At 37.5% G+C, this 18,286-nt stretch overlaps 2 protein-coding genes across 3 annotated transcripts; one reads left to right on the forward strand and one right to left on the reverse strand.

The window, feature by feature from the left end:
* Window positions 1–2,957: 2,957 nt before the first annotated feature.
* Window positions 2,958–3,896, forward strand: LOC114685858 (taste receptor type 2 member 7). Its single transcript, XM_028860507.1, has one exon. It carries the CDS (start codon window positions 2,958–2,960, stop codon window positions 3,894–3,896), a length of 939 nt encoding a protein of 312 aa, XP_028716340.1.
* Window positions 3,897–11,945: 8,049 nt separating this feature from the next.
* Window positions 11,946–17,120, reverse strand: LOC119087557 (insulin receptor substrate 4-like). Of its 2 annotated transcripts, none has more exons than XM_037203455.1 (5): window positions 16,996–17,120; window positions 15,756–15,782; window positions 14,422–14,454; window positions 12,671–12,952; window positions 11,946–12,031 (listed from the first exon to the last, which is right to left on the reverse strand). In XM_037203455.1, the coding sequence occupies exons 1-5, from the start codon at window positions 17,072–17,074 to the stop codon at window positions 12,003–12,005; spliced, it is 450 nt and encodes a 149-aa protein (XP_037059350.1). In that variant the 5' UTR covers window positions 17,075–17,120; the 3' UTR covers window positions 11,946–12,002. The 2 variants fall into 2 exon arrangements, with proteins under 2 accessions (XP_037059350.1, XP_037059349.1); XM_037203454.1 differs by having other exon boundaries at window positions 12,671–12,970.
* Window positions 17,121–18,286: the final 1,166 nt, after the last annotated feature.

Genomic DNA, 18,286 nt, shown 5'->3' on the forward strand with positions numbered 1-18,286 from the left:
GAACTCTCAGGGAACTCTGGGGAAGAATATACAGAAAGAATTATAAGCTATAGGGGAAGGAAGACACCAAGAAAACAAGGCCCTCTAGATTAGAATGATCAATGCACACAAACTCAAGGAGACTGAGGCAGCATGCAGTGGACCTGCAGGGGTCTGCTCTGGGTCCTCTGTGTATATGTTATGGCTTCCAGTTTAGTGTTTTTATTCCTGCGAGTGCAAACGGGTGGGTCTCTGTCTTTTGTCCCCTCTCTAGAGATCTTTTCCTTCTGTTTGTTTTGTTTTATTCTGATGTGTTACGTGTTTTTTAATTTTATTTTATTTTATTTTATTATTATCCTTTAGAAGCCTGTTTGTTTTCTAATGAGAGACAGAGGGGAGTGGATCCAGGTGGGAGGGGAGGTGGGGAGAAACTGGGAGGAGTAGAGAGATTAAAATCATAACCAGATTATATTATGTGAGAAAAACAATCTATTTTCAATAAAAAGGAGAAAAAGAAAAAGTAATAGTCCGTCTCATATGCATGCATTGCTAAGAGTATTAAACATATTCTTTTAGAAAAGCATGTTCTAATTAACTCAATTTATATATGTTGTTATAATTCAATTACAATTAAAACAATTTGTTAAGTCTCAGTGGAGTATTGTTTCACATTTAAAACATTTTTTTTCTCAAGAGATCAACTGTGATTAACTTTAGTAAGGGGCTCAAAGTTCAAATTATTGAGAGATTCACATGTTCCTCATAAATTTTATTCCATTTCTAAACATATTATGGTGAGTCTGCTTTAGTCTTCTTAGTTTAGTCTCAAGTAAAATTAAACTTTTCTTCCTCAGATGGAAATCATGAATGTGAGGTCTATCTAAGAGGAGTGTGTTACACTTTGCACACCTGTTCATCTGGACATTTTTTAATGGAGTATCTGAATAGAGAAACTCCTGAGATGCCTAAATAAGTCATATAGTCTTGTTTACCTTCAGTAGCGTTGTTCCAAGCAGAGCAGTGGGAAGTAGCTACCACCTCCAATTTGTACACCTTTTTTAAAGGCAAAAACCACAACTGTGATGTATACAGAAAGGCAGCTGTAGACATCTGCAGCAAGCAAGCATTGTTTACAGAAGCAGAGAAACAGCAGTTCAGTGGTCATGCAGTTCCCATAACCTTTAGGTCAGGGACACACTGGATAGGAATTTATAGCTGGCCCTAAGAGCCTTTTACTCTAAGAATTTGTGGTTGGTCTAAATGACCAGAGACCAATTTACCCAATAGAATTTTAGCAGTTAAAGTATTCTTAGGAATTTTTCACAAGTAGGTATAATTATAGCTCAGTAGTCCACTAAACTGTGAATACTATCATTCTGTGGCTGTCACTGAGTTCTTGGTCTGATTTTCAGTTATGACTGTGCTTCTAAGATCGATCCATGTTGTATGTCTCAATCATTTCTTCTTTTTAAATGCCAAAGAATATTTTATGGATACAATTTGTCCATGCACTGATTAATGATGTCTGGTCTGTTTTCAGGATTGAGAATTATGATATATACCATAACCACTCAAATATCATCAGATTTATAGACATACATCTTCACACCTGATGGATAAACTCCAGGATTGGGATGTCTAAGTCACATGTTTAGCTTTTTAAACAAATGCCTTTCTCACCATCATCACTGTTTCTTAGGAAGTATCTTGCAGTGATCACATAATGAGACACAGGTGAAAGCTTTGTGGTTTCGCTGCTTGTCAACACTTGGCTTTGCTGTAGTTTTGTTCCTGTTTACATTCATTGAAGTCAATCTGGTAGATGTGCCTTGGTATCCTAGCACAGTGCTAATTTGTTTTTACAGCAACTAATAATGATTGCAAGTAACATTTCATGTGCTTATATGGTGTTCATATCTCTCTGTGACAAAGAAATGTCACCAGTAGAATATTTAAATCTTTTATCTAATTAATAGAGATATTTCCTATTTATTACATTTTCAGAATTCCTTAATATTCCAGATGTAAGCCTTTTATGATATATATGTTTATAAGAATTTTTTTTTGTTGATCTTGTGGTTTATCTTTTTCTTTGCAGTGTATTTCAAAAAAATAGAGGTTCAAAATTTAATGATGTACAATGTATCATTTTTTCCATAAGAAAGGAAAAGAGGAGAGAAGGACTGCATCATTCAATTGTTCTGTATAACAACAAATAACAAACTTAAAGAATTGGAGGGCTAAGTTATAGGGAGAGTTAGTTTGTTAAATGTCCTTAAATTGTCCATTTCTCAATGCAAAGCCAAATTTTAAATTCTTTAATAATAAACAGCATGATTATCCACCAAGATAAGAGTCCTCCATATATTTTAGCTGCTACCAATTTTCTACTTGCTAGAAAATTCTTGAGGATTAGGTTACCTAATATAACACAGAACACCCAACTAAATTTAGCTCCAGTACTTCCTAAAAACTTTGATCTTTTGCTACATTCTAAGTTCTAAAATATTCTTTTTAAAAATGTTCATTGTTTATCTGAAATTCAAATTTAGTTGAGTGCCCTACATTTTTATTTATTCATTATAGCAGCTTTGTTGGGGTTACTAATATGATTACTGAATGCCAATTTTGTAAAACTTAGTTTCAGATAAATAGCTCTGGACCATGGAAAGGAATTGGGTCAATTTGCATCTTAGCAAGCAATAGCCCAGCCTAAATTAACTGTGTGTAGAAAAGAATGACCTCCTGAGAAGATAAACAGACACACAATATCCAAGCTAAGGATCACCAAACATGCTGTTTATCAGACTAATTGAGGTTTAGGTAAACTACCTTACAGTCTTCATGTGTAGTTCCAGTTTTCATCACAAGATAGACTACAACTTAAAGAGGTAAAGACAAGGCCAGCAAACTGCCAAATGTAGAGACTAAACTACATCAAGTCAACCAAGAACTAATTGGATATTTCTCTACTTAAAATGTCATACAAAGTGGATACTGCCTTAATGCTTGTGGCTGTTGGAGAGACCTTGATAGGGATCTTAGGAAATGCATTCATTGCATTGGTAAACTTCATGGGCTGGATCAAGAGTAAGAAGATTGCCTGTATTGATTCAATTCTCACAAGTCTGGCCATGTCCAGAATTTGTCTGCAGTGTATAATCCTATTAGATTGTGTTATATTGGTGCAGTATCCAGACACCTACAACAGAGGTAAAGAAATGAGGATCATTGACTTCTTCTGGACACTCACCAACCATTTAAGTGTCTGGTTTGCTGCCTGCCTCAGCATTTTCTATTTCTTCAAGATAGCAAACTTCTTCCATCCTCTTTTCCTCTGGATAAAGTGGAGAATTGACAAGCTACTTCTTAGGAGTCTACTGGCATGCTTGGTCCTCTCCCTGTGTTTTAGCCTTCCGGCCACTGAGAATTTGAATGATGATTTCAGACGTTGTGTCAAGAAAAAGGAGAGAATAAACTCTACTTTGAGATGCAAAGTAAATAAAGCTGGACATGCTTCTGCCAAGGTAAATCTCAACCTGGTCATGCTGTTCCCTTTTTCTGTGTCCCTGGTCTCATTTCTCCTCCTGATCCTGTCCCTGTGGAGACACACCCGGCAAATGCAGCTCACTGCATCAGGGTACAAAGATCCCAGCACAACAGCTCACATAAGAGCCATGAAAGCAGTGATTTCCTTCCTTGTCCTGTTTGTTGCCTACTGTCTGGCCTTTCTCATAGCCACCTCCAGCTACTTTATGCCAGAGAGTGAATTAGCTGTAATTTGGGGTGAGTTGATAGCTCTGATCTATCCTTCAAGCCATTCACTTATCCTAATTCTGGGGAACAGTAAACTAAGACAGGCATCTCTGAGGGTGCTTCGTAAAGTAAAGACTATGCTAAAAGGAAGAAACCGTTAAGAGCATGGACAGATCTGAAGAAAAACTTTCACTTTCTAAGATAAAGGAGGACAAGAACATTATCTTTCATTCTTAAGTGAATGCTGGTTTCATGTTGTGACATCCCTTAAACAGACAAGATTGAATCTCAAGAAATCTCAAGTACAACTTTGTATGTATCTGTCTCTATTTGTCTCTCCCTCTCTACAGAGTTGAAATTTCAAAAAAAAATCTGAATAAATTATAACAAATAGCCAGAAGAGGAAAGAACATTTTCATAGTCAGTTCTGAATCACTTCTTGAAATGCAAAGCCACCTGTCAAATTCAAAATGATTGTAACAGCATCTCGCTGTTGTTTGCATCCTATGGAAAGAGCGAGTTCATTCTTATGGCCCTACTTAGCATTTTCTTCTCAGGTCACCGAATTCTGTTCACGATTGGAATAGAATCAAGTACAAAGTGACAATTTTTGTTTTGGAGACAGAATCTCACCATGTGATTCTGGCTGACCTGGAAATGCTATAAGGACTAGACTGGCCTTGAACTCACAGAGATCTGCCTGCCTCTGCTTCCTAGTTCTAGGATTAAAGGTGTGTACCACCACATCTGGCTCAGGTGATGATTCTTAACAAATGCTTTGGAAATATATAATATGTGGGAAATTAACAGTGAATTTAAGCACCGTTCAGATACAAATTGTGATTAAATGTTATATTAACTTCAAAAATATTTAGGATTATAGATCAGTGGATGAAAAATATTCTAAAAGTAGGGTAGTAAGTTTTACACTGACTTTCTGAAAAATAAAATCTATTGGCTGCATATTGAAGCAAATTTCTCCGCAAAGAACACCTATAACGTTGCTCTGAACACCTAGACTGTACCAGTCAGAGATTACAAAGACATCATGACAGGATATGGCCTCCAATACTGAAAATAGAATCAGTTACACTAAAGCTGGATACATACCTGAAGACTATGTCAGCATGCTACAGAGATACCTGCATTGCCATATTTATTGCAACACTATTCATAATAGCTAAGATTTGCAACAAGACTATACACCCATCAACAGATGAATCAATAAAGAAAATGTATGTATCCATGATGGAGTTTTATTCAGACATAAAGAAGAATGGAGTTGTGTCATTAGCAAGAACATAAGTAGAATTAGAGATCATTGTGATACCTGAAATAAGCCAGACCTAGAAAAAACAAAAACTGCATGTTTTCTCTGAAATGGAGAATATAGATTTAAATTGATGAATGGGTGGATATTGATATAGTATAAAATAGAAATGGACTTTTTGAGAGTGTGAAGAAATCTAAAGGAACAGGGAAGTGATATAGTAGAACATAATGAGGGTAAATAAAAGAAAGAAAGAAAGGAAGGAAGGAAGGAAGGAAGGAAGGAAGGAAGGAAGGAAGGAAGACAAATAATGCATGCCCTCTCATACATGGAACCTGGAATATTAAAAGTGTGTGCAAGTCCTGAAAGCAGGAATGGGACTACTTAAAGAAGGAGAAGGAACAACAGAAGGAGGAGGATGACAGCAGAGGACAATGGCAAAGAGTAATGACATGAGCAAAGTACCATGGTTTACACATGGAGCAATTTTATACAGAAACCCATCATTTTACATGCCCACTGAAAAAGGATGACAAAAAAAGGTACACATACCTAATGAGAGAAAAGGAAAGGAAATGTAAGGCCAGGAAAGTAAAGTAAAGGAAACAATTAAGAGACAAAGAAAAAAATAGTGAGAAGTGAAAAGAAACAAAAAGAAGTGGAAGAAATGTGGCCTGGAATGAGGGACCTGAGCTACAGAGAGCCCAGTGTGGTGAGGCATGTCTGTGACTCCAGCACCTGACAGGCAGAGAGAGGTGATAGAAGGGGAGTTCATGGCCAGCCTGGGCTACATAGTCAGAACCTATTTCAAAGTATGAGAGAGATCAAGGAGGGGTGCATAGGAGAGGTTGGAGGGGGGAAAGAGAGGAAGAAAATGATGTAATTATAGTATAATTTCAAACAAAAAAAATTTTAAAGCAATGGGGCAGGAAAATGCCCTGACAAGTAACGGGCTCATTTAACAAGTCTAGCAGCCTAAGTTCATCCTTGCTAGGATAAAATTGGCCTCACTCAGGAAGGTGGGTTTAATTCCTAGGTGTATTAATTATTGTAAATCATGTGTAGATAAACAAAAAAAGTTGAACAGTAGATTTGCATAGCTTCTTTTACTATAGCAATGATGACAGTTTTCAAGCTTTCACTGTGAGAACTCAGTGAATGGACCACAGAAAGTGCAATTGAATTCTTTCTGGTTCTGTTCCTCACATACTCAGTAGATAGCCATTCATAGGTACCAGACACTGTTGTAGGTGCTGTGCATATGTGATACAATAAAGCCCATTGTGTTGTGTCACGTACAGTCACAGAAAATACCATGGAAGACAAATAATAATCAAATAGACATAGTTACAAACCATAATTATACAACTGAGAGTAACTGCAGATGAGGAATCATTTTGTCCTGAATTAGGATAGATCTATATCAAGAAAGTAAAATCAGAGCTGGTTGTCAACTTGATTCAGCTCGGAATCAACTGATTGGCATGCCTCTGACAGGTCTGGGTGGGTATTCCCTTTAATTAATTGAAGATGGAAGACTCTCCCCTAGAGTGAACAACACCTTCTGGTGGCAGAAAGAGATCTGAGTTTGCTAGTGAGTTACTCCACTGCTGCTGCTTCTACCTCGATCCTTTGCTAACATTGGAACCTAGATTTTTTTTCTGTCCTTCCAAAGTTAGACTGAAAAAGAGCAAATTCTCATGCATCCTGCAGCCCTTCAATGCCATCCTCATAGACTGAGAAGCTACTGTGTCCTCTGTCTCACAGCATGCCAGGACGTGTCATTAGACTATCCAGTCTATCATATAAACCAAACTAATAAACCATGTTTGTACTATATATGCAATCTACCCATTCTATATCTCTAGAAAACTCTGACCAACACGAACTTTGTGTTATCAGAAGTGGGGTCACCGCTGTGATAAACCTGGCCATGTGGTTTTTAAGTCTTTGGAACTGATTTACAAAAGGAGTGTGGAAAAAATTGTAACTTGGAACTATAAAAGCACTGTACTGTAAACAGTGCTAAAAGGATCATTCTAGTGGAAGTTTTGAAAATAAAAATGCTGGAAGAAACAAAGAGAGTGGAGGTTTGTCTCATGGTGTTTCAGAGGAGAAAAGGGATTGTATTGGGACTGAGTCAATGGGAAACTACAATACTCTATCCAGATAGAATGACAAATGGCCCAGATCCTTCAGGAATGGACAGATGGGTCACCCCTCCAGACAAAAACACAAAACCTGGTGAGGTGACCAATGAAGATGGAGAAGCACAAAATGAGCAGAAGAAGGTAGTTACAAATAGCAGCTAAGGCCATGTAACTAGTTACAGAAATGAAAATTATAATTTCCATATTTCTGTCATTCTTTGTTATGGAATATTCCTTTACACTGTGTAAATATATGTCACTATGACCAGTTTAATAAAAAGCTAAATGGTCAATAGCTAGGCAGGATTTTGTGGGCAGAAAGAACTCTAAGAAGAAGGCAGAGTCACCAGCCAGATGCAGAGCAAGCAGGATGGGCTCTATGAAAATAAGGTAATAAAGCCATGATGCAAAAGGTAGATTAAAAGATATGGGTTAATTTAAGTTATATGAGCTAGTTAGAAACAAACCTAAGCTATCGATTGAGCTCTTATAATATTAAGTCTCCATGTCATGATTTGAGAGCTGGCTGGTGGGACAGAGAAAAATCCACTTACACTTTGTTAAAAATGCATTTGTACATGTATGTTTACACAAACATTAAGCAGATTCTTCCTCTCTTTCTTTACCATATAATAGAACAGTGATTGAGATAATATTGGTATATAAGAGTTATAAATCTACATTGTCAAATTTAATTTTTGAGAGACTGAGCACTTCTTAACAGACTTAGTCATTTATTTGAGGGAAGGAAGATAGGGTTATTGGCTGTACGTTGGACATTTATGCCAGGTTAGGCAGAATTATGACCTTGTTATTGCTTCCACTTAGAAATCAAGCATGGCATTGAAGTGGATATCAAGTTGACAAGGGGTGGATTTGTGATGATTACTCTTGATTGCAAATTTGATTGGATATGAATCAACTAAAAGAGATGCCTTGAGTAGAGAATAGGGGCTAGGAGGGTAGAATCCTAGAAAGATTAACTGAGAAACTATGGTGGTTTGACTAAAAATGCCCCCATAGGCTCATATATTTAAATACTTAGGGAGTGGCACTATTTGAAAGGATTAGGAAGTATGCCCTTGTTGAAGGAACTGTGTCATTGAGGGTGAGTTTTAAGGTTTCAAAAGCCCCAGTCAGGGAGTTAAAGAGAAGGCTTAGCAGTTAAGAGCACTGGCTATTCTGCCAGAGGCCAAGTTCAATTCCCACCTATAATGGGATCCAACACCCTCTTCTGGCATGCAGGTGTATATGCAGATAGAGCACTCATATACATAAAATACATACATAAATAAAAAGGCCCAAGCCAAGCCCAGAGGCTCTCTTCTTCCTGCTGCCTGCAGATCCACATGTAGAACTCTCAGCTCCTTCTCCAGCACTATATATGCCTGCATGCATGCTTCTTGACATGCTGAGGATGAACTAAACTTCTAAACTGTAAACAAGTCCCAGTTAAATGCTTTCCCTTATAAGAGTTGCCAGGGTCACAGTGTCTCTTCACAGCAATAAAACATTGACTAAGGCAGAGGGTTAGGATCTTCCCCAGAACAGGCTGTACCTTCCACTGGCAGCCCAGATAGAAAGATGTCTGAGGAAGAAGCCCTACTGCCCTTGCCTACCAGCCCTTGCTATCTACTCAGAAGTACGTCTATTCTAGCTGCCACCATCCTTCAGTGATACAAACCAGTTTCTTTGGCCTTCCAACATGAACTCAAGACTAGGAGCTCTTCAGAAATATTCCTGACTTTTAATGCCATATTGTAACTGTTAAGGAATCTAGACTCACAGACTGAGCAGCTACCAGATTCTGAGCCTCTCCAATGTTCAGACAGAAATTGTTGTGCTACCCAGCAAAACTAATAAATTCCCTTTGTGTTGTGTATTCTTTCTAATTGCTCATTCTTCTAGAGAACCCTGGTTAACACAGAACAAAATTTTCAAGTATAATTAGTATAAAATGCTCTAGAGAAATAACATCAGAAAAAGAAATGATGACAGAGTTGGTACAAAGACCTCAGGAGATTGGAGATGGTATATTTTCTAAGCGTATTTTCTCTAATACTTTGGGTTTCTTAGATTGTTTTTCTATGAAGCCATCTACTCCCCACCTACCACATGGCTGCTTAGAAGTAAAACGCCTTTCTCACTTCTCCACGTCCTTCCTCTAGGCAGCTGCAGAGATTGACAGTTTGCCTGTTGTACAATTCCTCTTTTAAACTCTAATAAAATTGTTCCCATGCTTTTCCTGAGTCCTTTCTTAAATTATTTTATTAGTAAGACTAAAAATCTTGAGAAAGGGCCCATTTCCCCACTAACACATGGCACCATAGGGGAGGTTCCCCAACATTTTCAGTGGCAGAAATTTGTATATATTTGGCTTCCTCCTAAAACAGTTCTTGCCTAGCAAGGGCTAGATGGCGAGATATTTAGTAAATCCAATTCTTCTATTCTTAGGCAGACATTAGCTATGGCTGTGCTCTCTCTCTCTCTCTCTCTCTCTCTCTCTCTCTCTCTCTCTCTCTCTCTCTCTCTCCTTTGTGATCTACTATATGTTTTCATTTTACAAGGCAAAACATATAGAGATAAGCCACTCTTTCAACAACTAAGTTTCATTCCAGGCTTGTCATTTCTGTGGGTATGAAATAAATCTACCTAAGATCAGGAAGGTAGTCAATTTGTTAGAATGATAAAATTAAGCTTCTATAACCAAATATAAGCAAATCAACATAGTCTTCATTGTCATTTTTAATTTATTTTTTATTTTTATTAAATTTATTTTTTATTGTGGTGCGGCTCATCTATAGCCCCTGCACTTGAAAGACAGAGACAGAAAACTCAAGAGTTCAAGGTCACCCTTGGCCGTATATCAAGGTCAGGCCTGCCTGAGGTAAGACCCTGTCTCAGAAACAATGTGTTAATAAAGCTCAAAGCAGAAAAGACAAAGGGTGGTGACTGGGGTGGGAGGATATATACTCACAGAGAGCTGTCATGTGATCTGGACTGCAGAGGAGGAGGGAAAATCACAAAGGAATGCACAGTTAATTCTATGAACACATTCTGGTGTTCCAGTGGGGACAGAGAAACATGGGCCAAAAATGGAAGTCAGTTCCAGACTAGGAAAGATACTGTGAACAGCAGGTTGAAAAGGAATTTGTTGTTCATTGTATTGACAATGAGACAATTTTTGAAACAGTATAGTCAGACATTGCTTTGCCAGCATTTCAAACTAGCATATGAACCCACTGATACTGTAAAGTTGTGCTTGCAGAGGAATAGTATCTCCTGATCAAGAAATCTGTTTTAATGTGAGCAAACTATAAGTTTCTCTGGGGGACTAAAAGACACCTTGATATGAAGAAGAAAAGAAATGGAAACTAGAACTTTTAGCAAAAGAAAGAATTGGAAGACTAATCAACTTTAAACAAGCAAAGCCAGTAGCTGGGATCTTGTTGCAAAACAAAAGTGTGACGTGATGGGTTTATTTGTGAATATCCTGCCTATTCTCTCACTTTGTATTACATAAGGCAGTTTTGTTTGGATATGACCTTCGCTGTGCAGACTTCATGGTCCAACTAGGTCATAATTTATTAAGTAAGAAATCAGTATCCATTATTTTTTTTACGTCTGAGGTTGTAAAGTATATTGAGCTTTATTTTTACTTACTTCCTACTTTTTCCTAGGCTTTAGATAAATGTTTTCACGAAAAATTGAGAAATATCATTGTAGATGATCCCAGACTTCTTGTAACATAAGCAGACAACTTTTGTCCTTGCATCCTCTCCTAAGTCAGTTTCAAACGTTCTCACAACAAAATGTGTTGCATAGGGCTGGAGAAATGGCTTAGAGGTTAAGAGCACCACCTGCTCTTACAGAGGTCCTGAGTTCAATTCCCAGCAACCACATGGTGGCTCACAACCATCTGTAATAAGGTCTGGTACCCTCTTCTGGTCATACATGCTGTATACATAATAAATAAATAAATCTTTAAAAAAAATGTGTTGCATAAATAATAATAAAAAAAAAACAGCCAGAAAGCAAGAGACTTAGAACCTTAGTAGAGGCCCATGAAGTCTTCATTTTTATCTTCTGCTTTTGGGGCTTCCTGCATTCCACGTTCTCAAAGTCTGGAAAGTGAAGATCTAGATAGACTACAATCCCTGCAATGAATGTATTGAACCCACCAGTTGTCAGAGGCTTACCTATACTCAGTTCTCTCTCTCTCTCTCTCTCTCTCTCTCTCTCTCTCTCTCTCTCTCTCTCTCTCTCTCTCTCTCCTCTCTTCCTCCCCCCTCCTCCCTCTCTTTGTTCTCCCTTCTTCCCTCTCTCCCTTCCTCCTCCCAGAAGCTTGAGTGGTAGAATGGGATATATATGTTATGTTTCTCCTAGGTTTATTCATGTAAAGCATCTGGTAAATGAATTTCCTCATGTAACTTTTCTAAGCTCCTGTAACCAAGTTTCCCAAACTGGAGGGTTGGAGAGGATGTTCCACAAACATAAATGTATTTTTTCTATTACATTTCTGGATGCCAAAATTGCAAAATGTAAGTAGGGCTCATTCTTTCTGAAAACTGTAAGGAAGACTCTGTTGTGGGCTTTCCCCCTTGCTCAAGAGAGTCCTGAGGACTCTCTTAGGTCCAAGATACATGTGGCAAAATGACAATTGGGCATTGAAACATTGTCAGAGAAGCTCACGACATAAGTTTTTGTTTGAACTAGGAAAAGAAGCTTGTGTATTGATCATTTGGTCACTGGAGAACCATAATCTTAGAAGGAAAACAGGAGACAAGATATTCATGCTGATGATTTTATTGATGCTTTGAACTTGAGGAAAGGAAGGGGCAAGTGTTTTACTCTTCTGAAAGTTCTTCAACATTCTCTGAAACAAAGAGACGGACTTCAGAAGTCAAATAGTTCTAAATATGGCATGTGCCTGATACTTCACCACCCAGTAGTCTCATTAAAATGTATTATATTGCTGGATGTGGTGGCCTGTGCCTGTGACCCTAACACTCAGGAGGCTAAGGTGAGAAGATTAGTTAATGAGAGACCAACTTGGACTGCATGGTGAATTCCAACCAGCCTGGGCTACAAAGTGAAACCCTGTCTCAAAACACATACATTGAGAGAGAGAATAGGAATAGGAACTGGCTAGGAGAGGGGAAGAGAAGGAAGAAGAAAGAGAAGGAGAGATGATAAGAGAGAGAGAACTTGGGGACACACTAAACTAATCTGATGAGAGAAATTCTGACAGGGCGGAAGGGACACTTGCTGCTGTCAGAAGGAAGAGGGCCTTTCTGTGTGTAGATTGAGGTGGGGAGAACTATGGCACGAACACATCTGGGAAAGAGTGTTAGAGAGAAAGAAAAGATGTAAAGCTCCGATAAATGAGAAAAATTGTGGAACTTAAAGAGAAATTTACTAAATGATAGAGTGTAATCAGTCTCTAGGGGATCATCGGAAGACATCTCTAGCTGATTCTCCTTTCACTGGTCACCAGGACTGCTGTTGTACTGACCTTTCTGGTTTCTCTTGCCACCTTTTCCAGAACGTGTTTTCTGGCCACCTTTTGCATTCTGGCCTTTTCCGCCTTTCTGGCCACGACTTCCTTGACCACCTCTTCCTTGTTGACTTCTACCCTGACGTTCCTGACCTCTCAAGCTGTCACCATCAGAGCCTTGATTACCACCTCGGCCTTTCCCTTTGTTGAGCTTCTCTTTCCCTCTTTTGAGGACATTCTTAGCCGACTTGCCAATCTGACCTACTTGTTCTTCAAATTGGCTCTTCAATTCTTGTATTCCTGAACGGAAATTACCAACTTTTTTGGGATAGAGAACACACATTCAGAAAAAGATCAAAAACATAGAAAGAATCACCATGAGCTTAACAAGATAATCGTAGACTCTATCATTGGCTTGATTTAGTGAGAAGTTCTTATACTGGGGTAGACAGTATTAGGTAGTGACCAATTTAATACTTAGAAGAAAAGGGTGGCCAGGTGGTGGAGACGCATGCCTTTAATCCCAGCACTCGGGAGGCAGAGCCAGGTGGATCTCTGTGAGTTCGAGACCAGCCTGGTCTACAGAGCGAGACCCAGGACAGGCACCAAAACTACACAGAGAAACCCTGTCTCGAAAAACCAAAAAAAAAGAAGAAGAAGAAGAAGAAGAAGAAGAAGAAGAAGAAGAAGAAGAAGAAGAAGAAGAAGAAGAAGAAGAAGAAGAAGAAAAGGTTCAGGGAGATCTTGTCTAAATGTGTATAATTACTTAATCAAAAACACTTTACTTCTTTGTCCCAATTTACTCTCCTCTCTTTTAATACACCTGCCATTATTATATAATGCCATCTATTCAGAACTTGAATTTGGCGTGTTACATATGAAATTACCCATATTCCATCATATTTCTCAGTGGCTGAGAGAAATCATAATATAAAGATGTTGTTACACAACATGTCTGTTGCTAAAAGGATGGGTAGAAAATCAATCTGCTGCTCATAATATCTTTCACACCCTGATGCTAACTCACATTTTCAGCTCTTCATATTTACTTCAACTGTATGGCTTTTTAACATTCTAAGACTAATGTCTGTGTGTATAGGCTATAACGCAAGCATAGATTTAGCTGTGGGTTATACCATCTCTTGTATGAGGTCTTTCCTTTCCTCCTGTGCTGTGAAATCTATAATTTTCTATGCCCACTTTCCTAACAGTGATCCTGGTTATGCCCAAGCTTCACTATCTAATAGACTCTGGGTACCTCGAAGATACTAACCATGCCCTATTTAGCTATTAAACTCTTGGTGGTGATATGCCATGATGAGGGCAAGTGTAATTTTTATTGAATTAGCATTGGAGGAAATAATATAAGCAATCAAAACATGTCTTTCAGGAAACCCTAGCTAGGTGTGACATCACAAGGGCAGCCAAGGCAAGAGATAAAGGGCAGAAGAAAGAATAACCCCACACTGAACATCACAAAGCTGAGTCCAAAGCAAACATTGTTTTTTTTTCCTCTTTTTTCTTGTCTTTCTCATTTTGTTGGTGTTACTATTGTTATTCTGCTTTTTTAAAAATTTTTGAACCTATTACAATGTGGAACTAAGAACTAAATAGTAGAATAATGGAGAGAGGAAATTTGTAAAGTTTAGGGATAACTTTTTTTTAATCTAAAAATTTGGCCAAATTTTGTACTAGACTGGTAATTCAGAAGTTGCTAGATATAATTCATAATACTACTCAATAACTTAATTGAAGCTGAAATATCTCACCTGATTCATGGAAGTCTCCCCCCTCAAGAGATTCTGTGAAGAAAGAACAGCACACATACACACACACACACACACACACACACACACACACACACACACACAAATAATGAAGTTTAAAATGGAATTTCAAACTGAGTGGAAAGATTATTAACAAGTCAGGAAGCATCCTCAAGCTTTTTGTTTCCTTGTTTGCTGTCATGGGATTGAACCCAGTCTCGAACAATAGGCAAGTGCTCTATCATTTACCCAATTTCCTTTATTTTTCACTTTGAAGCCAGGTCTTGCTAAATTGTCTGGGCTAGATTTGAACACACTCTGTAGCCCAGTTAGACATTAGACCTGTGAACCATCCTCTTCCATCTTCTCAGTAAGGAATACAGGCCTGTGCCTTCAGGTCCGGCTATAAGGAGTTTTTGTTTTTTGTTTTTTTTAACAACAAACTTGTTCATTAATTCATTTTATTTGATTATGCCATTTCTTTGATGGGATATTTACTGACTGAATAACCATAATATTTAAGCAACTTACCTAATATATTCACTATTCAATTGAGTTATATGTTGTACTATCTGGTGCTGTGTCAACTTGACACAACCTAGCGTCATCTGAGAGGAATAAACCTCAGTTGAGAAAATGCCTCCATAAGAACCTGCTATAGGCAGGCAGGCTTGCAGGGCATTTTGTTAATTAGTGACTGATTGGGAAGGGGTCATCCCATTGTGAGTAGTACACCCCTGGACATGTGGTCATGTGGTATATAAGAAAACAAGCTGAGCAAGTCTTAAGGAGCAAGACAGTAAGCCATGCTCTTCCTTGGCCTCCACATTGCCTCACGCCCCTAGGTTCTTGCCCTGCTTGATTTCCTGCTCTAACTTCCCTCTGTGATGTACTGTCACATGGAAGCATAAGTGAAACAAACCCTTTCCTCTCCACATGTTTTTTGATCAAGGTATTTTATCAGCAATAGAAACCCTAACTACAACATATGTCAATGGCATCAAAACCCTTGTAAATGAAAGAGGTTTGTGTCACTCCATTGTTAGCCATCATCTGTAGAACTATTTAGAGAAACGGATTTGCAAATAAACAGTGTGCATGTGTTCTGCTAATATTCAGACACTATTTCACTGACACAAAAGACATGATGTGAAAGGCTGGCTCATGTTTAACACTATGACTGAAGACTACTAAAACATTGGGGAGTTTCTACTCTTTTGCTTTTTGAGACTTCCTAAACCATTTTTAGAACTTGTAAATGACAAAAAATGTAAGCAAAAATCAAAGTATGACACATTCTGAAGGAAAATGAAGTATAACCTTAAATAGAGACTTACCTCTCTCTTGAAGAGAATTTTCATCATCTAGGATTTTAAAAGAAAAATATAATAAACTTAAGGTTTGAGTTACTAGATTATAACTGTGTGCTTGTATAAATCAAGAAAATATAAATATAAAAAGGAAATAACTAAGAGACTGGTAGTGAAATTAAGATATATATTATATACAAAACAAATGAATATGTGGTTTAAATACAGTGAACCATCATTTCCCAAAGTAGCATTATGGATTGAACAAGGAGTAAAGAAGAAATCAAGCAACCAACTGAATTACTTCCTTTGCAGTGCACCACATGCTTGGTGATGTGATTTCCTGAAGATACAACTTGAGAATCAAACCATTTGTGGCCATGTGACTCACTGTCTACATTAGCAAGACTTTACTACCCACAAACTTTTTTTCCCAGAAGACAAGCTTTTCAAACAAGGATTAATTATTCAAAACCCTTTTAATCAAACACAAGTCTGTTCAACTCTCTAAAGCCATAAGTGTTTATTCTCCATGACTTCTTTCTTAGCTCCTCATCATATCACAAATTATATATTTTACCTAATCATAATTAACAAAGACCTCATTCCACCAACCAGACCCCAGAGCTTTATTTTTTAAATGCTCCAATTTTGCCTCTTGCATTTAACCATGGAATTAAAGGAAAATGGTACTTTCTTTCATCATATTAACAAAAAAGTCATTTTTGTTTACCAACAGATTGTTTCGATGGTATCTTGAGGTACCCAAATTTTGCTAACCTTCTAAGATATATATTTCATTCAGCAGTTTCTCATATTTTGATAAACAAATGTTCTAATTGGAGCCCTGTACTTCACTAAACTGTAATGCTCTGCATGGGAAGCAAGTAAATCTAGAAAACAGTAGAGGAACCAATTAATCAAACTTTTATTAAACATAAAGATTTAATAAAAATTCTCAATATTTCTAAATGTTCAGGCACTTGTTGGAAAGGAAACAAAATATCCAGGTGAATTATAACAATTTCACCTTATTCACACAGAGAGTGAGTGTGTAAAATCTATGCATGTTCAGAGAGTAAATGTCCCACTGTAAAGATGCTGTCTTAGAATATACACCCAGATATTCAGACACATATCTTTGCCATCAGTGAAAAATGATGACTCTCCTTGTATTGGCCTACTCTCTAGATATTAACTAATTGCTTATAAGAAGCAGCCCAGATCTACCCTTTTCCATGACTTTCGATCCCATTTCTTCTCTTACCTTCATCAGCCCTCTGAGCTGAGGTCAGAGCCAGCAGAGCCATAGAGAGCAGAACCAGAAACATTCTGGAGGTAGCCATGGTGTCTCTCTCTCTCTCTATCTCTCTCTCTCTCTTGATGCTGGAAGAACTTAAGCACAACCTTTATAAGACCCAGGGAAACAATGTCACCTTGAAGACCATGGGTTGGGCACTTCCCACCCATATCTAATTTGTTACTTGAGCCCCAGCCAGATCAGCTGGATTATATTAAAGAACAGGTTGTGTTCTTCAAAGAAAAACCAATCATTTCTTCAGGTTATTTAAAACAATGGCTCATTCTCCTCGTTTATTAATTTCTAAGTGTTACTAATTGTCATCCACATTTAATATTCCACCTATAACTGTGCTTCTCTGTTTTATTACAGGATCTAACACTGTTCTGACATTGCACAGTGTCAGTGACTTCAAGATAGTTTCCTATCAAATGCGCCAAGAGAATCATAAGGAAAACAGACTCTAAAAGCAAAAGAAAAACACAATCACAAGAAGAAAACATGGATCAAGAAAACCTAGGATAAGTTATCTTCCATGGCTTGGAAAAAAAATCAAGAATAATTGCCAATAAAAAAGCAATCCCAACATGTAAACATTTCAAAGACAATAATTACTTAGAGTTGAGATCATGAATTTAATGTATTATCAAATCAAAACACAAAATAATCAGAATAATGACTAGGTTGGAAAACAACATCCTGTAAGGATCACTGAGTGAACTAAAGATGTTCAGCTTGGAAAGAGAAGATTGCAATTAGGTACCCCTGTCATCCTAAGTGATATAGAACAAAGAGCAATCTTGTTTGAGTCCTTCTGGAAGGTGGAACTATCAGCTAAGAAAAGAAGGACATTTTTGTTTGTAATTTAAAAAAACTCCATAGAATTATTGAAATTACCTTACAAAATTTTAATTCATTTTAAAATTGTCTTAATATTTTTAAATATCTCAGAAGAGTATAAATAAATTTATTAAAATTATTGATATTTTAAATAATAAATTTGAATTTTCCATTAAAATGAGCTATGGGGCAGTTTCATGCGTAGACACATCTGATAGTTAACTTTGCTGTTTATCTGGCCATTATGTCCTTCCTTCCTCTCAAGAAAATGTGCTCTCTCCTTGGCTCTTTTTCCTAAGAAAGATGTCATGGCCTCTTCATGATATCCCTAAAATATACCCTCAAATATACTATTTTAATCTTTCTTTCTTTTCAGGATCCTTCATCTTTTTTCTTTCGTTTCACTTCCAAACTTAAT

Source organism: Peromyscus leucopus, chromosome 3, assembly GCF_004664715.2.
Source record: "Peromyscus leucopus breed LL Stock chromosome 3, UCI_PerLeu_2.1, whole genome shotgun sequence".
Lineage (NCBI taxonomy): Eukaryota > Metazoa > Chordata > Mammalia > Rodentia > Cricetidae > Peromyscus > Peromyscus leucopus.